General features: G+C 44.6%; 1 protein-coding gene and 1 pseudogene across 1 annotated transcript in view; one reads left to right on the plus strand and one right to left on the minus strand.

Moving 5' to 3' along the window:
• Positions 1 to 414: 414 nt before the first annotated feature.
• Positions 415 to 812, minus strand: LOC114114440 (mth938 domain-containing protein-like; annotated as a pseudogene).
• Positions 813 to 17227: 16415 nt separating this feature from the next.
• Positions 17228 to 17840, plus strand: part of SND1 (staphylococcal nuclease and tudor domain containing 1) — a 419819-nt gene continuing 419206 nt past the window's right edge. The window contains exon 1 of the mRNA XM_027968778.3: positions 17228 to 17537. Within this exon, the coding sequence (XP_027824579.2) occupies positions 17460 to 17537 (78 nt within the window). The 5' untranslated portion in view covers positions 17228 to 17459. The remainder of the gene's footprint in view (positions 17538 to 17840) is intronic.

Below are 17840 nucleotides of genomic sequence, written 5' to 3' on the forward strand. Positions count from 1 at the left end.
CTATGCCGGGTCCTAGTTGTGACATGCAGGATCGTCAGCTGCAGCATATGGGATCTAGTTCCCTGATCAGGGATGGAACCCATGTCCTCTGCATCGGGAGCGAGGAGTCCCAGCCACTGGACCCCCAGGAAAGTTTTTATACTGATAGGAGATGGAGGTTGAAAGTCTTAAGGAAAACAATGCATAGGGTGGAATTTTTGTGTTAAGGATGGGGTGGGTTTTTTTTTTTTTAATCATTGTTTAAGGTTTTATTTTCTTTCTTTTTTTTTGGGGGGGGGGGTTGGGCTGTGCTTCAGGGCTTGTGGGATCTTAGTTCCCCAATCAGGGATTGAATCTAGTTTATTACAGTGAAAAGTGCCAAGTCCTAACCACTGGACCACCAGGGAGCTCCTAATTTATTCTCTTAAGGGTACTTCAGCAGGTGGAATGGAAGATCTCTGGCACCTTGGGTAACCAAGGCGTTATCCTGCTTCACTGCTTATTCTGTCTGGAGGGCCTCCACATCAGTGCCTTGTCTCCCGAGTTGTCTCTACAGTTGATGGAGTACCTTTAAGTCCTCACGTCACGTATTCCTCAATCAATCACAAGGGTCTGCACTCCTGTCTCCACAACTTCCTCATTTGTGGGCTGCACACCAGGAGAATACTTGGTTTCTGTCTCTCTCCAACCTCAGGACAAACTTCCCCCAGCCACACTTTGGAGCCTTTGTAGATTTTAGTAGAATCTCATATTTTCATTTGCCCCCATGAGAGAGAAGCAATTTCAGGGGAATAAATAAAGAACTTAACTGAACTCCAGCATCCTCTGTCCATGGACCTGCGACTCCCAATGATTCTGTGCTTTGTCTCTCACCTTGATTGGTTCAGGCCCTCTTGGCTAGGCCAAGGGTGCTTAATTATAAAAGGTTTATTTTTAGTTTGGGGGAAGAGACAAATCCACTTAGGAATATGGGGGAGTTATAAGTAAAAAGGAAGATAAATGGGAGGAAAAAGAAGGAGAAGGGAAGGGAATGCCTAGGGGAATCCGTTTAGCTGTAGACATTAGGGTAACTGCACAGACCTTTCCGTTTGTCTGTAATGGCTATGAAGAACTTGGTCTCACATCTTACAAAAGAACAGGCTGGAAATCTAACTGCCTTGGAATTCTAAGGGTAGTAACTCCCAGCAAGAGAAACTATCCTAATCCTTCCAGGGAAACTCAAATAACAGCTAGAAAGGTCTAAAGTTACAGTTTAAATGCACTGACATCCTGTTGTTTGCCCTTAAATCTGGGAATCCAGAGTTCAGGAGAGACATTCCTCTTAATCCCCTTGTCCTGGTGACAGGAGCTGGATGGGAGTGGGGATGTTTATGCTTGCTTGGGAGCACAGTGAGAACAAGGAGGAAGAATGGCTTGAAACTGAACTTGGTTTGGAGGCCAAAACCAAGTTTTGATTTTGGTCAAAGGCGTGAGATGGGGAGAAAAGAGTGAGTGGGGAGCTCTTCTGCAGAGGTTGTGTCTCAAACGAGTCAGTGGAATTAGGCTGCTTGAAGAATAAAGAGTTCTACTCTCATGGGGTATTAGGATTTTAATTTTATCATTTGGTACAATAAAGAAGGCTTCCCTTGTGGCTTAGCTGGTAAAGAATCTGCCTGCAATGCAGGAGACCTGGGTTCAATTCCTGGGTTGGGGAGATCCCTTGGAGAAAGGATTGGCTACCCACTCCAGTATTCTGGCCTGGAGAATTCCACGGACTGTAGAGTCCATGGGGTCTCAAAGAGTCAGACATGACTGAGCAACTTTCACTTACAATGAAGAATTTATAAACTCTGGGAACAGCAGAATATTTCAAGGTGCACTTCTCTCATTTTGGATTAGGAGAGAACTGAAATGGCTACAATCCCAAAAGATGACGATTCGAGGGCAGACAAACAGAAGGATGTCACAGTACCTCCTGGAATTGTTGCTCTTAATGTGGAAGGCAAAATAATAAAGCTTCCAAAAGATAATACAGGAGAATACCTTTATAATCAAATACCAGTTACATATATTTAAAAATGCTTCAGTTCAGTTCAGTTCAGTCACTCAGTCATGTCCGACTCTTTGCGACCCATTGAATCACAGCATGCCAGGCCTCCCTGTCCATCACCAACTCCCGGAGTTTACTCAGACTCACGTCCATCGAGTCAGTGATACCATCCAGCCATCTCATCCTCTGTCATCCCCTTCTCCTCCTGCCCCCAATCCCTCCCAGCATCAGAGTCTTTTCCAATGAGTCAACTTTCGCATGAGGTGGCCAAAGTACTGGAGCTTCAGCTTTAGCATCATTCCTTCCAAAGAAATCCCAGGGTTGATCTCCTTCAGAATGGACTGGTTGGATCTCCTTGCAGTCCAAGGGACTCTGAAGAGTCTTCTCCAACACCACAGTTCAAAAGCATCAATTCTTCGGTGCTCAGCCTTCTTCACAGTCCAACTCTCACATCCATACATGACCACAGGAAAAACCATAGCCTTGACTAGACGGACCTTAGTCAGCAAAGTAATGTCTCTGCTTTTGAATATGCTCTCTAGGTTGGTCATAACTTTTCTTCCAAGGAGTAAGCGTCTTTTAATTTCATGGCTGCAATCACCATCTGCAATAATTTTGGAGCCCCCCAAAAATAAAGTCTGACACTGTTTCCACTGTTTCCCCATCTATTTGCCATGAAGTGATGGGACCGGATGCCATGATCTTCATTTTCTGAATGTTGAGCTTTAAGCCAACTTTTTCGCTCTCCTCTTTCACTTTCATCAAGAGGCTTTTAGTTCCTCTTCACTTTCTGCCATAAGGGTGGTGTCATCTGCATATCTGAGGTGATTGATATTTCTCCTGGCAATCTTGATTCCAGCTTGTGCTTCTTCCAGCCCAGCGTTTCTCATGATGTACTCTGCATATAAGTTAAATAAGCAGGGTGACAATATACAGCCTTGATGTACTCCTTTTCCTATTTGGAACCAGTCTGTTGTTCCATGTCCAGTTCTAACTGTTGCTTCCTGACCTGCATACAGATTTCTCAAGAGGCAGGTTAGGTGGTCTGGTATTCCCATTTCTTTCAGAATTTTCCACAGTTGGGTGATCCACAGAGTCAAAGGCTTTGGCATAGTCAATAAAGCAGAAATAGATGTTTTTCTGGAACTCTCTTGCTTTTCCATGATCCAGCGGATGTTGGCAATTTGATCTCTGGTTCCTCTGCCTTTTCTAAAACCAGCTTGAACCTCAAGGAGTTCATGGTTCACGTATTGCTGAAGCCTGGCTTGGAGAATTTTGAGCATTACTTTACTAGCATGTGAGATGAGTGCAGTTGTGCGGTACTTTGAGCATTCTTTGGCATTGCCTTTCTTTGGGATTAGAATGAAAACTGCCCTTTTCCAGTCCTGTGGCCACTGCTGAGTTTTCCAAATTTGCTGGCATATTGAGTGCAGCCCTTTCACAGCATCATCTTTCAGGATTTGAAAGAGCTCAACTGGAATTCCATCACCTCCACTAAAAATGCTTAGCTGCAGGTTTCCCCTCGTGGCCCAGTGGTTAAGAATCCATCTTGCAATGCAGGGGACACTGATTCAATCCCTGGTCCAGGAAGATCCCACATGCCCTGAGCTACCACTAAGCCAGGGCACCGCAACTACTGAGTCTATGTTCTGGAGCCTGAGAGCTGCAACTACTAAAGCCCACACACCCTAGAGCCTGCACTCTGCAGGAAGAGAAGTCGCTGCAATGAGAAGTCCATGCACCACAACTAAAGAGCAACCCCTGCTCACCACAACTAGAGAACACCCACACGCAGCAGAGAAGACAGACCCAGCACAGCCAAAACTAAATAAATAAAAAAATTTTAAAAGTAGAAAGCCGGCAGATGCAAATTAAGACCATGGGACATACTGCTGCATATCCACCAAAATGGCTGGAATTTAATTTATTTATTTAAACTTTTTATTTTATATTAGAGAATAGGAATGGATGGGATTTTAAAACATTGATAACATCAAATGCTGGTGAAAATATGGAATAATTAGGACTCTCATGTACTGCTGGAGGCAGTCTGAATTGGCCCATCCACTTTGGGGAAAAAGCTATCTGCCAAAGTTAAGGTATTCATATCCTTTGACTCCTACAGATTCCCCAAAGAAACACATGTTCATGAATGCTGATTTATAATAGCTAACAACTGGATACAGTCCTGTTTTTGACACAACTGCTGTGTATTAAACCATTTCACACCTAGTGCATAAATCCATCACTGTTTTATGATGGTTGTGGATTTTGTGGGTCAAGAGTTCACAAAGAGCCTAGAGAGGATTGCTTATCTCAGGTTCGCCAAGTCTGTGGCTTCTGCAGAGAGAGACAAAGGCTGTGACCAGTGGTGAGGGGGCTGGAATCACCTAAAGGCCTTTTCCTCATACAACTAGACTTCCAGGGAATGCCCTAAATGGCATGGAAGACACACATATATGCATGCTTCTTGATTTTCTATTTGGTGGGTGGGTGGGGGGACCATGATGCACGGCTGGTGGGATCTCAGTTCCCCGACCGGGGAATGACCTGGGTTACTGCAGTGAAAGCCGAGGATCCTAACCATTCAGCATCAGGGAACTCCCCTCCTACAGCTAGCTCTTGGTCAGGATCTCAGCTGGGGTTGTTGACTAACACACCTGAACACAGCCTCTCCATGGTGTTGCTTGGACTTTCACCCAGTTTGGCAACAAGTGCAAACATCCCCAAAGAACAAGGTGGAAGTGCAAGACATTTTTTATGAAGTGACTTAAAAAGTCACTCTTGCTGCACTTAATTGGTTAAGAGATAGCAAAGGCCTTCAGGGGGAGGAGACATAAATTCCACCCTTTATTTTTAAAAAAATTTTGGCCACATCTTAGTTCCCCAGCCAGAGGTTGAACCCATGCCCCCTGAATTAGAAAGTAGAGTCTTCACCATTGGATCACCAGGGAAGTCCCAGATTCCACCTTTTAATGGGAGGAATGTTGAGATCACTTTATAAAAACAACATGTGTATTGAGAGATATTTCTGTGGCTTTCTTTGGAAAATGCTATCTGCCACAAGCCAACTATCCATCAGCAGGAGAGTGGACAAACTAAGGATGGTATGGTCATTATGAAGGAATACTATACAGTGAAGAAGATGGCAAACAACAGCCATATGAGATAGTGTGGCTGGATCTCACCAACATAATGTTGAGCTAAAGAAGCCACATGAAGACATATATAGCTTAATTCTAGTTATAAATTTTTGAAAACACAAGCAAAGCTATAAGTCTGTTTTGAGATACAGACTTAGGAAGAGCAGCAATTAGAACAGTTTCTGAGAATGCTGGCCATTCATCCTGACTTAGGTGATAATTATATCACGAAGCACTTCTTGATAAATCATAAAGCTGTACATTTTTGTTTGGGGCACTTTCTTGTGTCTTACATTTCACAAGAAAAAGGGTAAGAAATTGTGATCTTCTGGCACCGAAAACTAAGTTTATGTGAAAAGAATTCACTCTGAACTTTAGAAACGATACCTAGCAAACCAACAGAACATCTGTCTCCATCTCTGTTAGTTCCTTTTAAATGTACACATGTCTTCCTACTTTGTTATAATCAACATGCAAAACTATTTTGTGTTCTGGTTTTTATGCTGTGCTATAAAGGTAGTTTACACACATGTCATTTTTTAAAACTACATGGTATTTCATTGTTTACAAATCATAAAGTTTTTTTAGCTGTTTTCATATTGTTTAGACTATGTGTAGCTTCGAATTCTCTAGATCATCATTGTTATCACTAACCTTATTAATAATTCCCTGGTGGTAGAGTGGTTAAGACTGTGCTCCCAATGCAGGGGCCTGGGTTTTATCCCTGGTTGGGGAAGATCTCGCATGCCGCATGGGTGGTTAAGATTGTGTTCCCATTGCAGGGGCCTGGGTTTTATCTCTGGTTGGAGAAGATCCTGCATGCCACATGAGGTGACCAAAAAAGAAAAAAAAAATCTACGAACTCCCTAGATCCTAGACCTTGTAAATAGATCTTTCATTCATCTTCTCATATCAACCTAATGATTAATGAGACAGGCATGACTTTTATTCCCATTTTTACAGATGATAAAACTGAGACTTATGTTAAGTAAACTTGTAAGTTTCACTAAGTGCAGCTTCCACAACAATTCATACCTTGGCAAACACATTCCAGAGCACTTCCTCTCGACCTTTTGACACAATACTTGCTGTGGACTCCTCCCACCCGGCCCCAGGACATTTTTTTCCTTGTTGTTCAGTCGCTCAGTTGTGTCCGACTCTTTGTGACCCCATGGACTGCAGCACACCAGGTTTTCCTGTCCTTCACCATCTCCCATCATTCACCATTTTTTTCCTTAGGATTTCCCAAAGTGGAATTGCCAGTTCAAAAGTTGTGAGCAATGTTAGAGTGTTCCAGACTGTTCTCTATACTCCAGATGGTTCTCCATACACCCTGAACCAAAGTACACTGCTATTAGGAGGGTTCAGTAAATGGTCAGGATCATGTCAAGTTTATTGATTCCTTGATTCCAATTTTAGAGCCTCTCTGTAGGACTTTCCTCACCAAAATGGTGTAGGCTAGGGAATACCTAAATATTATTCTTACACTTAACCTATTTAGAATATTTTAGAAGATCTTCCTTTCCCTTTTCTTAACTGTTTTGGTTGAGTATCAGTACTTTGGAGGAAATAATGAAGTATTTTCCCTTAGTGGGTTTTTTTTTCTCACTGTACTGCACAGCTTGCAGAACTTAGTTCCCCAACCAGGGATTGAACCTGGGACCTCAGCAGAGAGAGTACCAAGTTCTAACTGCTGGACCACCACGGAATTCCTGAGAATTAGGTACTTTGATCCCTCTTTTTTTAAGCAGATTTTTTTCTTTATCATGATGACTGTTTTCTACCACAGAAACTTTCACTGAATTACCATCCAATACGGCACCCCACTCCAGTACTCTTGCCTGGAGAATCCCATGGATGGAGGAGCCTGGTAGGCTGAAGTCCATGGGGTCCCTAAGAGTCAGACACGACTGAGCGACTTCACTTTCACTTTTCACTTTCATGCATTGGAGAAGGAAATGGCAACCCACTCCAGTGTTCTTGCCTGGAGAATCCCAGGGATAGAGGAGCCTAGTGGGCTGCCATCTATGGGGTCACACAGAGTCGGACATGACTGAAGTGACTTAGCAGCAGCAGCAGCAGCAGCAGCAGCAGTAGTCCTTTAGGTTTGATGTGACCTTTTAATAAGAAAAAGTCATGTTTCTGCATCTCTTATAAAATTCTACTGCAAACACTGCCCATTATATTACTCATTGTTCTTTTCATAGTCATGTAATGACAATTTTCTAGAACTCAATGTCAAAGGAAAAGTTTGTCTCTTCCCATAAAATCATATATTTCCTTTGATCAGACAGTGAAAATTATACAGCCTAATGCATCTTTTTTTATTTCTGCCTTGGTTGTAAGTATCTCTAATCCAAATGTTCAGCCATCTTAATGATCCCATTCTGAGTTTCCGATATTAAAATGTAAGGTTGCCCTCAAAATAAAGCAATAAATCAATTAAAAAAATAAAATGTAAGCTTCCAAGAGGCAGAGATTTTGTCTATTTTGTTCCTGTTGAAGGGGCAGGCAGAGGGAAACAGCTCAAATGCTTTATATTGGGAAAGAGACTTTTTTTTTTAGAAGAAACATCACACAACTCTGTGGCTGTTTAGCCCATTTCCATTGCAGTATAAAGTAACATCCTATCCTCTGAAGTGCTCTTAAAAAAAGCAAACTGCTTTCCACCGAACCACAGGGTATAAAATAAAGTTAGAATTATCTTGCCTTTTCATAAAATTGTTTCTCATTGGTATTTACATCATTCACGAATACATAAAACAAAGACTTGGGATGAAGAAGAAAAAGAGATTTTCTGGGTTTTGATGTCTCTGTGGTTTTGTGTGGAATGTGGCTGAAATAGGGTGCTATTTCACCTGAAACAGTAGTCCCTTGGGTGAATTAAGCTGGAGGAGGTCCAGAAAAGGGTGCCTGAGAAAAATGCCTGGACCATCTTGAAGTCCCGCTTTTAGTACATGGGGTGCCCTTTTAAGGTGTCAGTTGAACTCTGGTGTCTTGCCTTAGCTTCACCCCTATCCTTTCACGACCAGCAGATGACCTGTCAACCTGGGCTCTGCTCACTGAACGCTGGACGCCCCACCCCCATGCATTCCAGCGACCCTCTATCCCTTTCCCACTCCTCACCTTGCCCCGGCATTCCCCACCATCACTGCTCATCCAGATCCTGACCTCTTGCTCTGCTTCTTCTTTGTTGCTCTGACCCCTCAGCTTTGACAGCTGACACTGGCTATCCTAGTGGGGCCATGCAAACCCACTCCAGAGACCCCGCCTTACTTAGTTCCGATCAGTTTCTGGCTATTCCAGGACACTGCCCTCCCTGGGAAGGGCCACACCTTCAGTCCTGGGGTCACTGTTTCTGTCTTCTGAAGATACGCTACCTTGTGGTAGGTAGGTGGTGCCACTGGCTGGCGCTTTCTTTATGCCTTTTTTCTTAGAGATTGAAGGTGGCAGGCAGGGTCCAAGGGGACACAACTGGACCCTGGTTAAGGCCAATGGCTATAGCAGGAGTAAATCAATACTCTATCATCTGAGACTACTGAGAATTCGGAGACATTGGTTAATAGCTTTGGGGAGAATGAGATGAAGGTAGGTCACGCTATTAAATGACAATAAGACAGGTTGCAAAGTTGATCCATTAATCAAAAGTTTATAACGATTGCCCAAATCACATGGTTGTATACACGCTTATTACACCTTTACATATCCTTTATTATAAATTGACTTACTATATAGATAGGGAAAATTGGAAAGAGCCCATTATCTTTCTTGGATTGATATGAATTTTGTTCTGCTCTGTGAGGTCTGAGAAATATCTAAGTCCAAGCACTGGATACATTCTTTCCCTTTTCTTTCTTTTTAAAATAGAATTTGAGTTCTACTTCTAATGTTATAAACTTCGTTGTTTCTTAAGATTAAAAAAATGCTTTATGCTGTCACACATTTTAATCAAGTTTGGTTTACATGAGGCATAGAGAAATAACTTAAAAACCTACATAGAAGATTTGGATATCGGATATGACAGCGGGAGTCAAGTTTAATCGCCTAGACTAGTGCCGTGCAATATATTCATCACTAGCCTTGGGTGGCTATTTAAACTTAATTTAAATTAATTAGAATTAAATAACATTAAAAATCCAGTTTCTCAGTTGCAGTGGCCACATTTCAAGTGCTCACTGACCTCATGTGGTTGATGGCTACTGTGTGGGACAGGTCATATATAGAGTGTCCATCACTGTAGAAATTTCTTTTGGCCTTGGCTGACCCAGACAACTTGGGTTTGTGAAGTTTTCTTTTAGATAAACATATAGTAAAACACTGTGGCCTCGAGGGTGGCTCAGTGGTAAAGAATCCACCTGCAAATGCAGGAGACGCGGGTTTGATCATTGGTCCAGAAGATCCCCTGCAGAAGAAAATGGCAGCCCACTCCAGTATTCTTGCCTGGAACATCCCATGGACAGAGCCTGGCCGGCTACAGTCCATAGGGTCACAAAGAGTTGGACATGAGTGAGCACACACACATAGTAAATCATTGTATCAGCTCAGGCTGTCATAATAAGATACCACAGACTGGTGACTAGAGAAACAGAAATTCATTTTCTCAACGTTCCAGAGGCTGGAAGTCCAAGATTAAGGTGCTAGGGTTGGATTCCGGTGAGATTTCTCTTTCTGGCTTGCAAATAGCCAGCTTCTTGCTCTGTCTTCACGTGGCCTTTCTCCTGTGCACCTACCTACATGTGGGGGGTGGGGGGTGGGGGGAGAGAGAGAGAGAGAGAGAGAGAGAGAGGGAGGGAGATTTCCCTTCCTGTTCTTATAAGGACACCATTCTATTGGACGAGGGAAACACTCTTCTTACCTCATTTAACTTGAGTTATCTCCATAAAGGCCCTATCGCCAAATACAGTAAGGGGATTTGGGCTTCAACATACGAATCTGGGAGAAACACAAGTTTATCTGTAACAAACTTTGAAAAGAAGGAGAAGGAAGAAGGGAAGAGAGGAGGAGAGAGGGGAAGGAAAAGTAGGTCAGGGCCAGATGGTGAGGGCCTCATTGCTATGCTAAGGAGTTGAAAGTCTGTCTGAAGCAGAAGGAGAAACTCTGTAAAGTTAAGGAGGTAGTCTGTGTGATTGAAATGTTCATTTCAGAAAGAACAGCCAGTTAACAGTATGGAGGGTGGGTTGAAGTCTGAGGGGGGCTTGGAAGAACGGAGGCAGGAAGATACTCCAGGGTTGAGTTTTCTCCTGTTTACCCAAAGGAAGCTTACTGGAGAGTTGAAAATGTTTTCTTTGAAACCTCTGGACCTTACAGGTGCAGATCCAGGATTAGGGGGCAGGTTTGACCCCCGCCCCCCCAGAAGCAGGCTAGACAAACAGAGCAGATGAGGGTCATAAATTTCGGGGTTCAATCTTAACTCCATCCTTTATTACCTATTGACTTAGAGTTGGTTTGCTCAGCTTCTCTGAACATTAATATCCTCCTTTGTTGAAGGGGATTGATTACACTATTTCATAGCATTGTTCTAAGAATTAAATTATGCAATGTAGGGAAAAACATTTAACATACAGCCTGTTTACTGTTTAGTGCTCAATATATTTTGGCTATTATTACTACCAGGGATATATTTCCTAAATTTACTCTCAAAGGAATACAGGAAATAGGGTTTTTGTTTGTTTAAATGAATCTTGTCTATCTTAAGATTCTCTTTGTGTGTAAGTCTATGTGTGGATGTGTTCTCCACCACACAGAAGTCACCTTTAAGACTTTTGGAGTCACCATCCTGTATCGGTAGAGTGAACATGAGCTTCAGAGTCACAAGAACTAGTGTCAAATCCCTTCCCTGGTGGTCCAGTGGCTAAGACTCAGTAATTCCAATGCAAGGGGCCCAGGTTCAACCCCTAGTCTAGATCTGGAATCTAGATCCCACATGCTGCAGCTAAGAGTTCTTATGCCACAACTAAAGACTGACGATCCTGCATGGTGCAACCAAGATCCAGGAGAGTTAAAAAAAAGAAAAATCCCTTGTCTACCACTTCTCTAGCCCCGTGACCTGCACGAGACATCTTACTTGAGTCTTGGAGCTTCCCTGGCGATTCAGATGGTAAAGCATCTGCCTGTAATGTGGGAGACATGGGTTTGATCCCAGGGTTGGGAAGATTCCCTGGAGAAAGAAATGGCAACCCACTCCAGTACACTTGCCTGGAAAATTCCACAGATGGAGGAGCCTGATAGGCTACAGTCCACGGGGTCACAAAGAGTCAGACATAACTGAGCGACTTCACTTTCTTTCTTTCAGTTCCTTATCAGTGAAATGCATATGATAATACTTTTTAGTCATTCATTTATCCACAGATATTTACTTATATTTACTGTAGAGCTGGGCTATTGAAGAAAGCTGAGTGCTAAAGAATTGATACTTTTGAACTGTGCTGTTGGAGAAGACTCTTGAGAGGTTGCAAGGAGATCAAACCTGTCAATTCTAAAGGAGATCAGTCCTGAATACTCATTGGAAGGGCTGATGCTGAAGCTGAAAGTCCAATACTTTGGCCACCTGATGTGAAGAACTGACTCATTGGAAAAGACCCTGATGCTGGGAAAGATTGAAGGCAGGAGAAGGGGACGACAGAGGATAATATGGTGGATGGCATCACCGACTCAATGGACATGAGTTTGAGCAAGCTCCAGGAGTTGGTGATGGACAGGGAGGCCTGGCGTGCTGCAGTCCATGGGGTCGCAAAGAGTCAGACACGACTGAGTGACTGAACTGAACTGAACTGAATTGAACAGCACCAGGCAATGGGCTGGGAATTCCACTGTAAGTATATCAGACACAGTCCAATGACATTTTTGAGGGGAAACAGACAGTTATACTACAATCTTATAAGTGCTCTAACAGGTCAAATGTAGGAGAAAAGACAAAACTAATACTGCGCAGAGGAACAGCACTCCTGTCAATGCCTTCCAAGGGTTGCATTCTGGTTTTTAAGTGGGGAGTTGAAGGATGGGGAAATGACAACCAGGTGAAGCAAGTGGGGGTGGGAAGGAGCAAACAGGGGTGGGAAAAGCGCTCCAGACAGACATAAAAGTAGGCACAAAGGCCTGGAGCCAAGGAGTGCCATCTTGAAAAGTCAAAACCAGGTTCACCTGTCCTGGGCAGAAACTGTGGAAGGGTAGAGCTGAGAGAAGAGCTGTAGAGAAATTGTGGGAGGGGCTTAGGGAGTAGAAAGACATGATCAGACCTGCATTTTAGAAATATGGCTTCAGCTGTAGCAGAAAGAATGGGTGGGCTGTAAGTAAAGGCAGGATGGTGTAAGAGAGCTCTAGTAAAAGCCTAGTGTGGTGATCCAGGTGAAAATGTGCCAGGCTGAAGCAATAGGAGATACATAATAATAATCATAGCAAATTTAATACATATATCCAGGAAGTGTTCTATGCATCCAGCATACACTAACACATACAATCCTCAAAACCAGAATAAACCTAAGAGGCCAGTCCTATTAACATCTTTATTTTATAGAGGAGGAATCCATGGAATAGTCTGCTCAAGGTGATACAGTGTTGGGATTGAACCTGGGCAGTCTTGCTCTAGGCAGGGCTTCTTATGTGCTATCCTGTGCTGCTGAAGACCTAATAGATTTCTGAGATTGACTACGAATTAAGGAATGAGGTAGAGGGAGGAGTCACAGAGATCTCCAGATTTCTGGCTTGTGACTAGGTAGCTTTTTGAGTCATTGTTTGGGCTGAAACATATACTAGGGAAGATAAGACTTGGGAGGAAAGATAATGAATTGCTAGTGAGACAGGTTGAATTTGAACTCCTAACGTAACAGCCATGGGCAGATATTCAGAGTATCATTGTACACATGTGTCTGAAGCTCATTTCAGTTCAGTCGCTCGGTCGTGTCCGACTCTTTGTGACCCCATGAACCGCAGCACGCCAGGCCTCCCTGTCCATCACCAACTCCTGGAGTCCACCCAAACCCATGTCCATCGAGTCAGTGGTGCCATCCAACCATCTCATTCTCTGTCATCCCCTTCTCCTCCTGCCCTCAATCTTTCCCAGCATCAGGGTCTTTTCAAATGAGTCAACTCTTCGCATCAGGTGGCCAAAGTATTGGAGTTTCAGCTTCATCATCTGTCCTTCCAATGAACATCCAGGACTGATCTCCTTTAGGAGGGACTGGTTGGATCTCTTTTCAGTCCAAGGGCCTCTCAAGAGTCTTCTCCAACACCACAGTTCAAAAGCATCAATTCTTTGGCGCTCAGCTTTCTTTATAGTCCATACATGACCACTGGAAAAATCATAGCCTTGACTAGTGTTGGCAAAGTAATGTCTCTGCTTTTTAATATGCTGTCTATGTTGGTCATAACTTTCCTTGAGAGTTATTATTACTAAATTTTTTATTTTCTGGTTGCACAGTGTTGCATGTGGGATCTTAATTCCCCAACTAGGAATAGAACATGCACCTGCTGTGTTGGAAACTTGGCGTGTTTACCACTGGACCACCAGGGAGTCTCAAAAGAGTTATCTGAACAGGAGTTATGTATTTGGGACTCATTAGCATGCAACCATGGGAATGGATTAGATGTCTTAGGAAGAATGTTTTGAACTAGAAAAGAAGATATTTTGAGAAAAAGGCAGAGGAACACCAGCATTAATGAGTAGGAAAAAGGAGAGTCACTTATAACGGCAATTAGGATAAACAGTAAAGAGATGGGAGGAATACAGGGAACATGGGAAGGAGAGAGACATTTTGAGCAGTACAGTGTCAAATGGTATGGAGAGCTCAGCAAAGTGACCACCAAATGTGAAAAGTGTCCATTGAATACAGTCACAAGGAATTCGGTAGTGACCTTGGAGAGAACAGTTTCAGTAAACTGATAAGAACAGTAGTCAGAGTGCAGGCGCCGGAGGAGTGAATGCAGGGTGGAGGTCACAAACACAAAGAATTTCAGGGACTTCCCTGGTGGTTCAGTGTTAAGAGTCCCTGTTTTCATTGCAGGGGGCATTGGAACTGAGATCCCACATGCTGAATATCATGGTCAAAAAAAGGAGGGGGGAGAATTTCGCCAAGAAGATTTGCCTATGAAGGGAAGAGAGCTATCTGGAGAGGGAGATGGCTTAAAGGAAAAAATTAATTTTTATTAGGCTAGACATTTGAGAATATTTAAATATTAATGAGAAGAATCCAGGAGAACCTGAGAGGCTGTGAAATCACAAAGGGAATTATCTGAGAACCCTTGAGAAAGTGGAGGGGGTGGATGCAGGACATAGATGGAGAGTTTAGCCTAAGCAGTAGAAAGTTTTTTCTTTGCAACAAGAGAGATACAGAGAAGAATGAGAAGCAAAATTAGTTTGTGGTGGGAAACAGAGGGAGTTCTTGATGGTGTTTATTATCTCTTCGAAGTAGGAGGCCTTATCACTGTTACAGAGTGTGGGAGACAGTGGAGTCGAAGTTAAGAGGAAAACAGAGAAGGTTTAAAACAGACCCAGGGATTTTTAGGGCATGGAAAATACTGTGTATGATACTATACCGATGGAGGGATGGATGGATGTCCATTATACATCTGTCCAAACTCACAGAATGTACAATACCAAGAGTGAACCCTAATAATGTAAACTATGGACTTGGAGTGATTATGATGTGTCAGTGGAGGTTCATCAACTGTAACAAATGTACTGGGAGCACATGTAGGGGGCAGGGGATACATGACAAATCTCTGTACTTTCCTCTCAATAGTGCTGTGAACATAAAAGTCCTCTAAAAAATTAAGTCTTAATTCAACAGCAACCACAACAAATCAGCCTCATGGAGGTGGAGATCAACATGACTGAAGAAACAGAAAAAATTCCCAGCAATGCACGAGGACCTATGAATTCACTATGGTAATAACCTGCATGTTTGTTCTAGTTAAGTGGTAGGTTTGGAGAAGACAGAGAGATCTGGAATTGGAGTTTCGACAGCTGAGTACAATAGAAGACAATGGGGATTAGAGATGAGGATACTGGTAGGAGAGGGGCGAAAACAATGGAGATCACCCAAGGGACCAGAAGAGAGCAGAAAAGAGCTGATATAGGAGGACAGAGGGGAATTCCTTGGCAGTCTAGTGGTTAGGACTCTGTGCTTTCACTGCCAGAGCCTGGGGAACTAAGATCCCACAAGCTGTGAGGTGAGGTGAAAAAAAAAAAAAGAGACATTTAGGGTCTTTGAATTCTCCTTAAAAAACAGTGTGTGATAGGTAGCCTCTAAGATGAACGCCAGTGATCCTACCTCATGGTATTTATGGCCTGGAGCAGTCTTCTCCTTTTGAGAGTAAGCTGGACCTAGTGACTCATCTAACAAACAGAAGAAGGTGATGGGATGTTACTTCTGAGATTAGTTTCAAAAAGACTCTTCCTGTCCTCTATGCTGTCTCACTCATTGGCTCTGATGCAAACCAGTTACCATGGTCTGTGCCCTATGCAGAGACCCACATAGCAAGGAAATGAGGGCGTGAATCCTGCCAACAACTGTCTTAGTGATCTTAAAGTCAGATCCTCCCTTAGTCAGACAAGGGACCTTCAGATAAGACCACAGCTTGTGTTGACACCATGACTGCAGTCCCTTGAGGGAACCTGTGGCAAAGGCACCCAGCTAAACCCTGCTGAGATTCCTGACAAGAGCTAGGAGATAAAATTAATACAGAGTATAAGAAGTAACTGAGAAGGGAAAAAGGACAGCAATTACCATCAGAGATGGGAGTGTTTGAGGTTACAGTTTCAGCTATGTAGCTAAATAGATGCAGAGATCCAACTCAGTGAAGATAAGGTCAAGGAGTTTCGAGGCCAGGGTACTGGATAAATCAGATGCATAAATGTGGAAGTCATTCAGGATCATTGGGCAGAGAAGAGTGTGCACCAGGTGTCAGTTTCAATGAATGACAAGGTGACACTGGGGCAAAGAGGACAGGAAGCCTAGTGAGATGGAGAGTACTATAATTAGGTGGAATGAGCTGCCACAAAGTTTTTTTTTTTTTTTTTTGAAGACGATGGCAAATTAATGGCATGGAAGGAGCACTAGGGATCTAGGAAGATGCTGACCCCAAAACTGGACTCTGGGATAAGTTAAGTGTGGGAGAATCACCTCTTCTCAAGAGTATAGGGGAGAACTGTCCTCAATGTAGGAACAAGTTTCAAGATTAACTGGCATGAAAGTAAGGTTCTTGTCCCCTCATAGTTGGCACTCGACGAATATTAGCCGTCTCTCAACATTCAGGTAAACATGTATATGCCTTTGCTCTCCACCTTCCTCTCCCCAACCTCTCGGCAAAAGATTAGGTCTAGGTAAAGGGGTGGGTTCCGGTGGTTGGAGGCAGCGTGGCTCCTCCTTCACTCGGTCAACTGAGAGCGTGTTAGCAAGGTTTTCCGTAACTTCACTGGCGCACAAGGGAGATTTATTCCTTTCACCACATAACATTAATCGAGCGCCTAACATGTGTGGGACACCGGCGACACAAACACGAGAGAGATATATTTCCGACCACCGGAAGGGCGTTCGGTCACACTCGGTGTCAAGGCCAACACAGGTAGGTACACCGTTTAGACTTTTCCAAGTTCTCCCCACACTTTTAGCTGAGGTAAAATGTCGGAAGTCGCTGTGCACCAGAACTGAGATCCCTCCAGAATTCGGCCTTGCTGTCTGGCGTTCCCAGCTCGCGCTAGCGAACCTGGGTGCGCCCTCTGGGAGAGCTAACGTCCACGTGGGCTCCCCAGCCGCCCGCGGGGCGGGGCGTAATGGGCGGGGCCAGGCCGGAGGGCGAAGCTGACCCCGCCCCTGGGGCTCCCAGGGCCCACTGCGCCCCGCGGCCAGATGCTGACGTGTCCTTTCCTTTCCACTACACCTCCCGACACTACCTACTACCACTGCCCCGGAAGTCCCGCCTCATACTTAGCCCATCACTGCAAATCAGCTTTTTCAGCGCTTCCTGAAGCGCCTGACCGGTTTTGAGACTAAGGGGCGGGGCTCCGCAAGCAGGGTGCCTATTGGCTTGGGGTCCGGCGGGTTCTGGGCTCTAATTGGCCGGAGGGCGGTGGCGCTCTGGCACGCTTGCGCGGGGAGTAGAACGTGTGGCGGTGGTGGAGATCGCGTCTCTTTCGCTCCCAGTCCTGCTGCTGCTCCAGTGAGCGAGCGCCCAGCGCGTCCGTCCCGTCCATCGCCCACAGCTGGTCGCCCGCCCGCTCCTCTCCGAGGCGGCCTCTCACCAACACCGACACCCACATTGACACGTCCTAGCGGGCCACCGCCTTAATCGCTGGTTTTCCATCGCTACACATGGCCTCCTCCGCGCAGAGCGGCGGCTCCTCCGGGGGACCCGCGGTCCCCACCGTGCAACGGGGCATCGTCAAGATGGTGAGAGCGGGGCCCGGGACACCGATCCCACTGGCCGCCACCGTGCGGGAGTCTGGCGCTGGCTCCTTCCCCTACCGCCAGCTTTCAGTGTCTCCCAGATCCTCTTTCCTCTGCCCCTTCCTCACTTTGACCCGATCTCGGAATCCCGTCCCTAGACGCAAGTCGACACGGACTCCCCTTCGGTACTTTGCCTCCGGGACACCCTGGCATTAGGGGGTCACAGTGATTTCCGTGATGGTGGGACTCAAGTCTCCTGGCTTTTTACCGGGACAGATCGATTACTGATTAGTTAACGGGGATGTG

Source organism: Ovis aries, chromosome 4 (genome assembly GCF_016772045.2).
Source record: "Ovis aries strain OAR_USU_Benz2616 breed Rambouillet chromosome 4, ARS-UI_Ramb_v3.0, whole genome shotgun sequence".
NCBI lineage: Eukaryota > Metazoa > Chordata > Mammalia > Artiodactyla > Bovidae > Ovis > Ovis aries.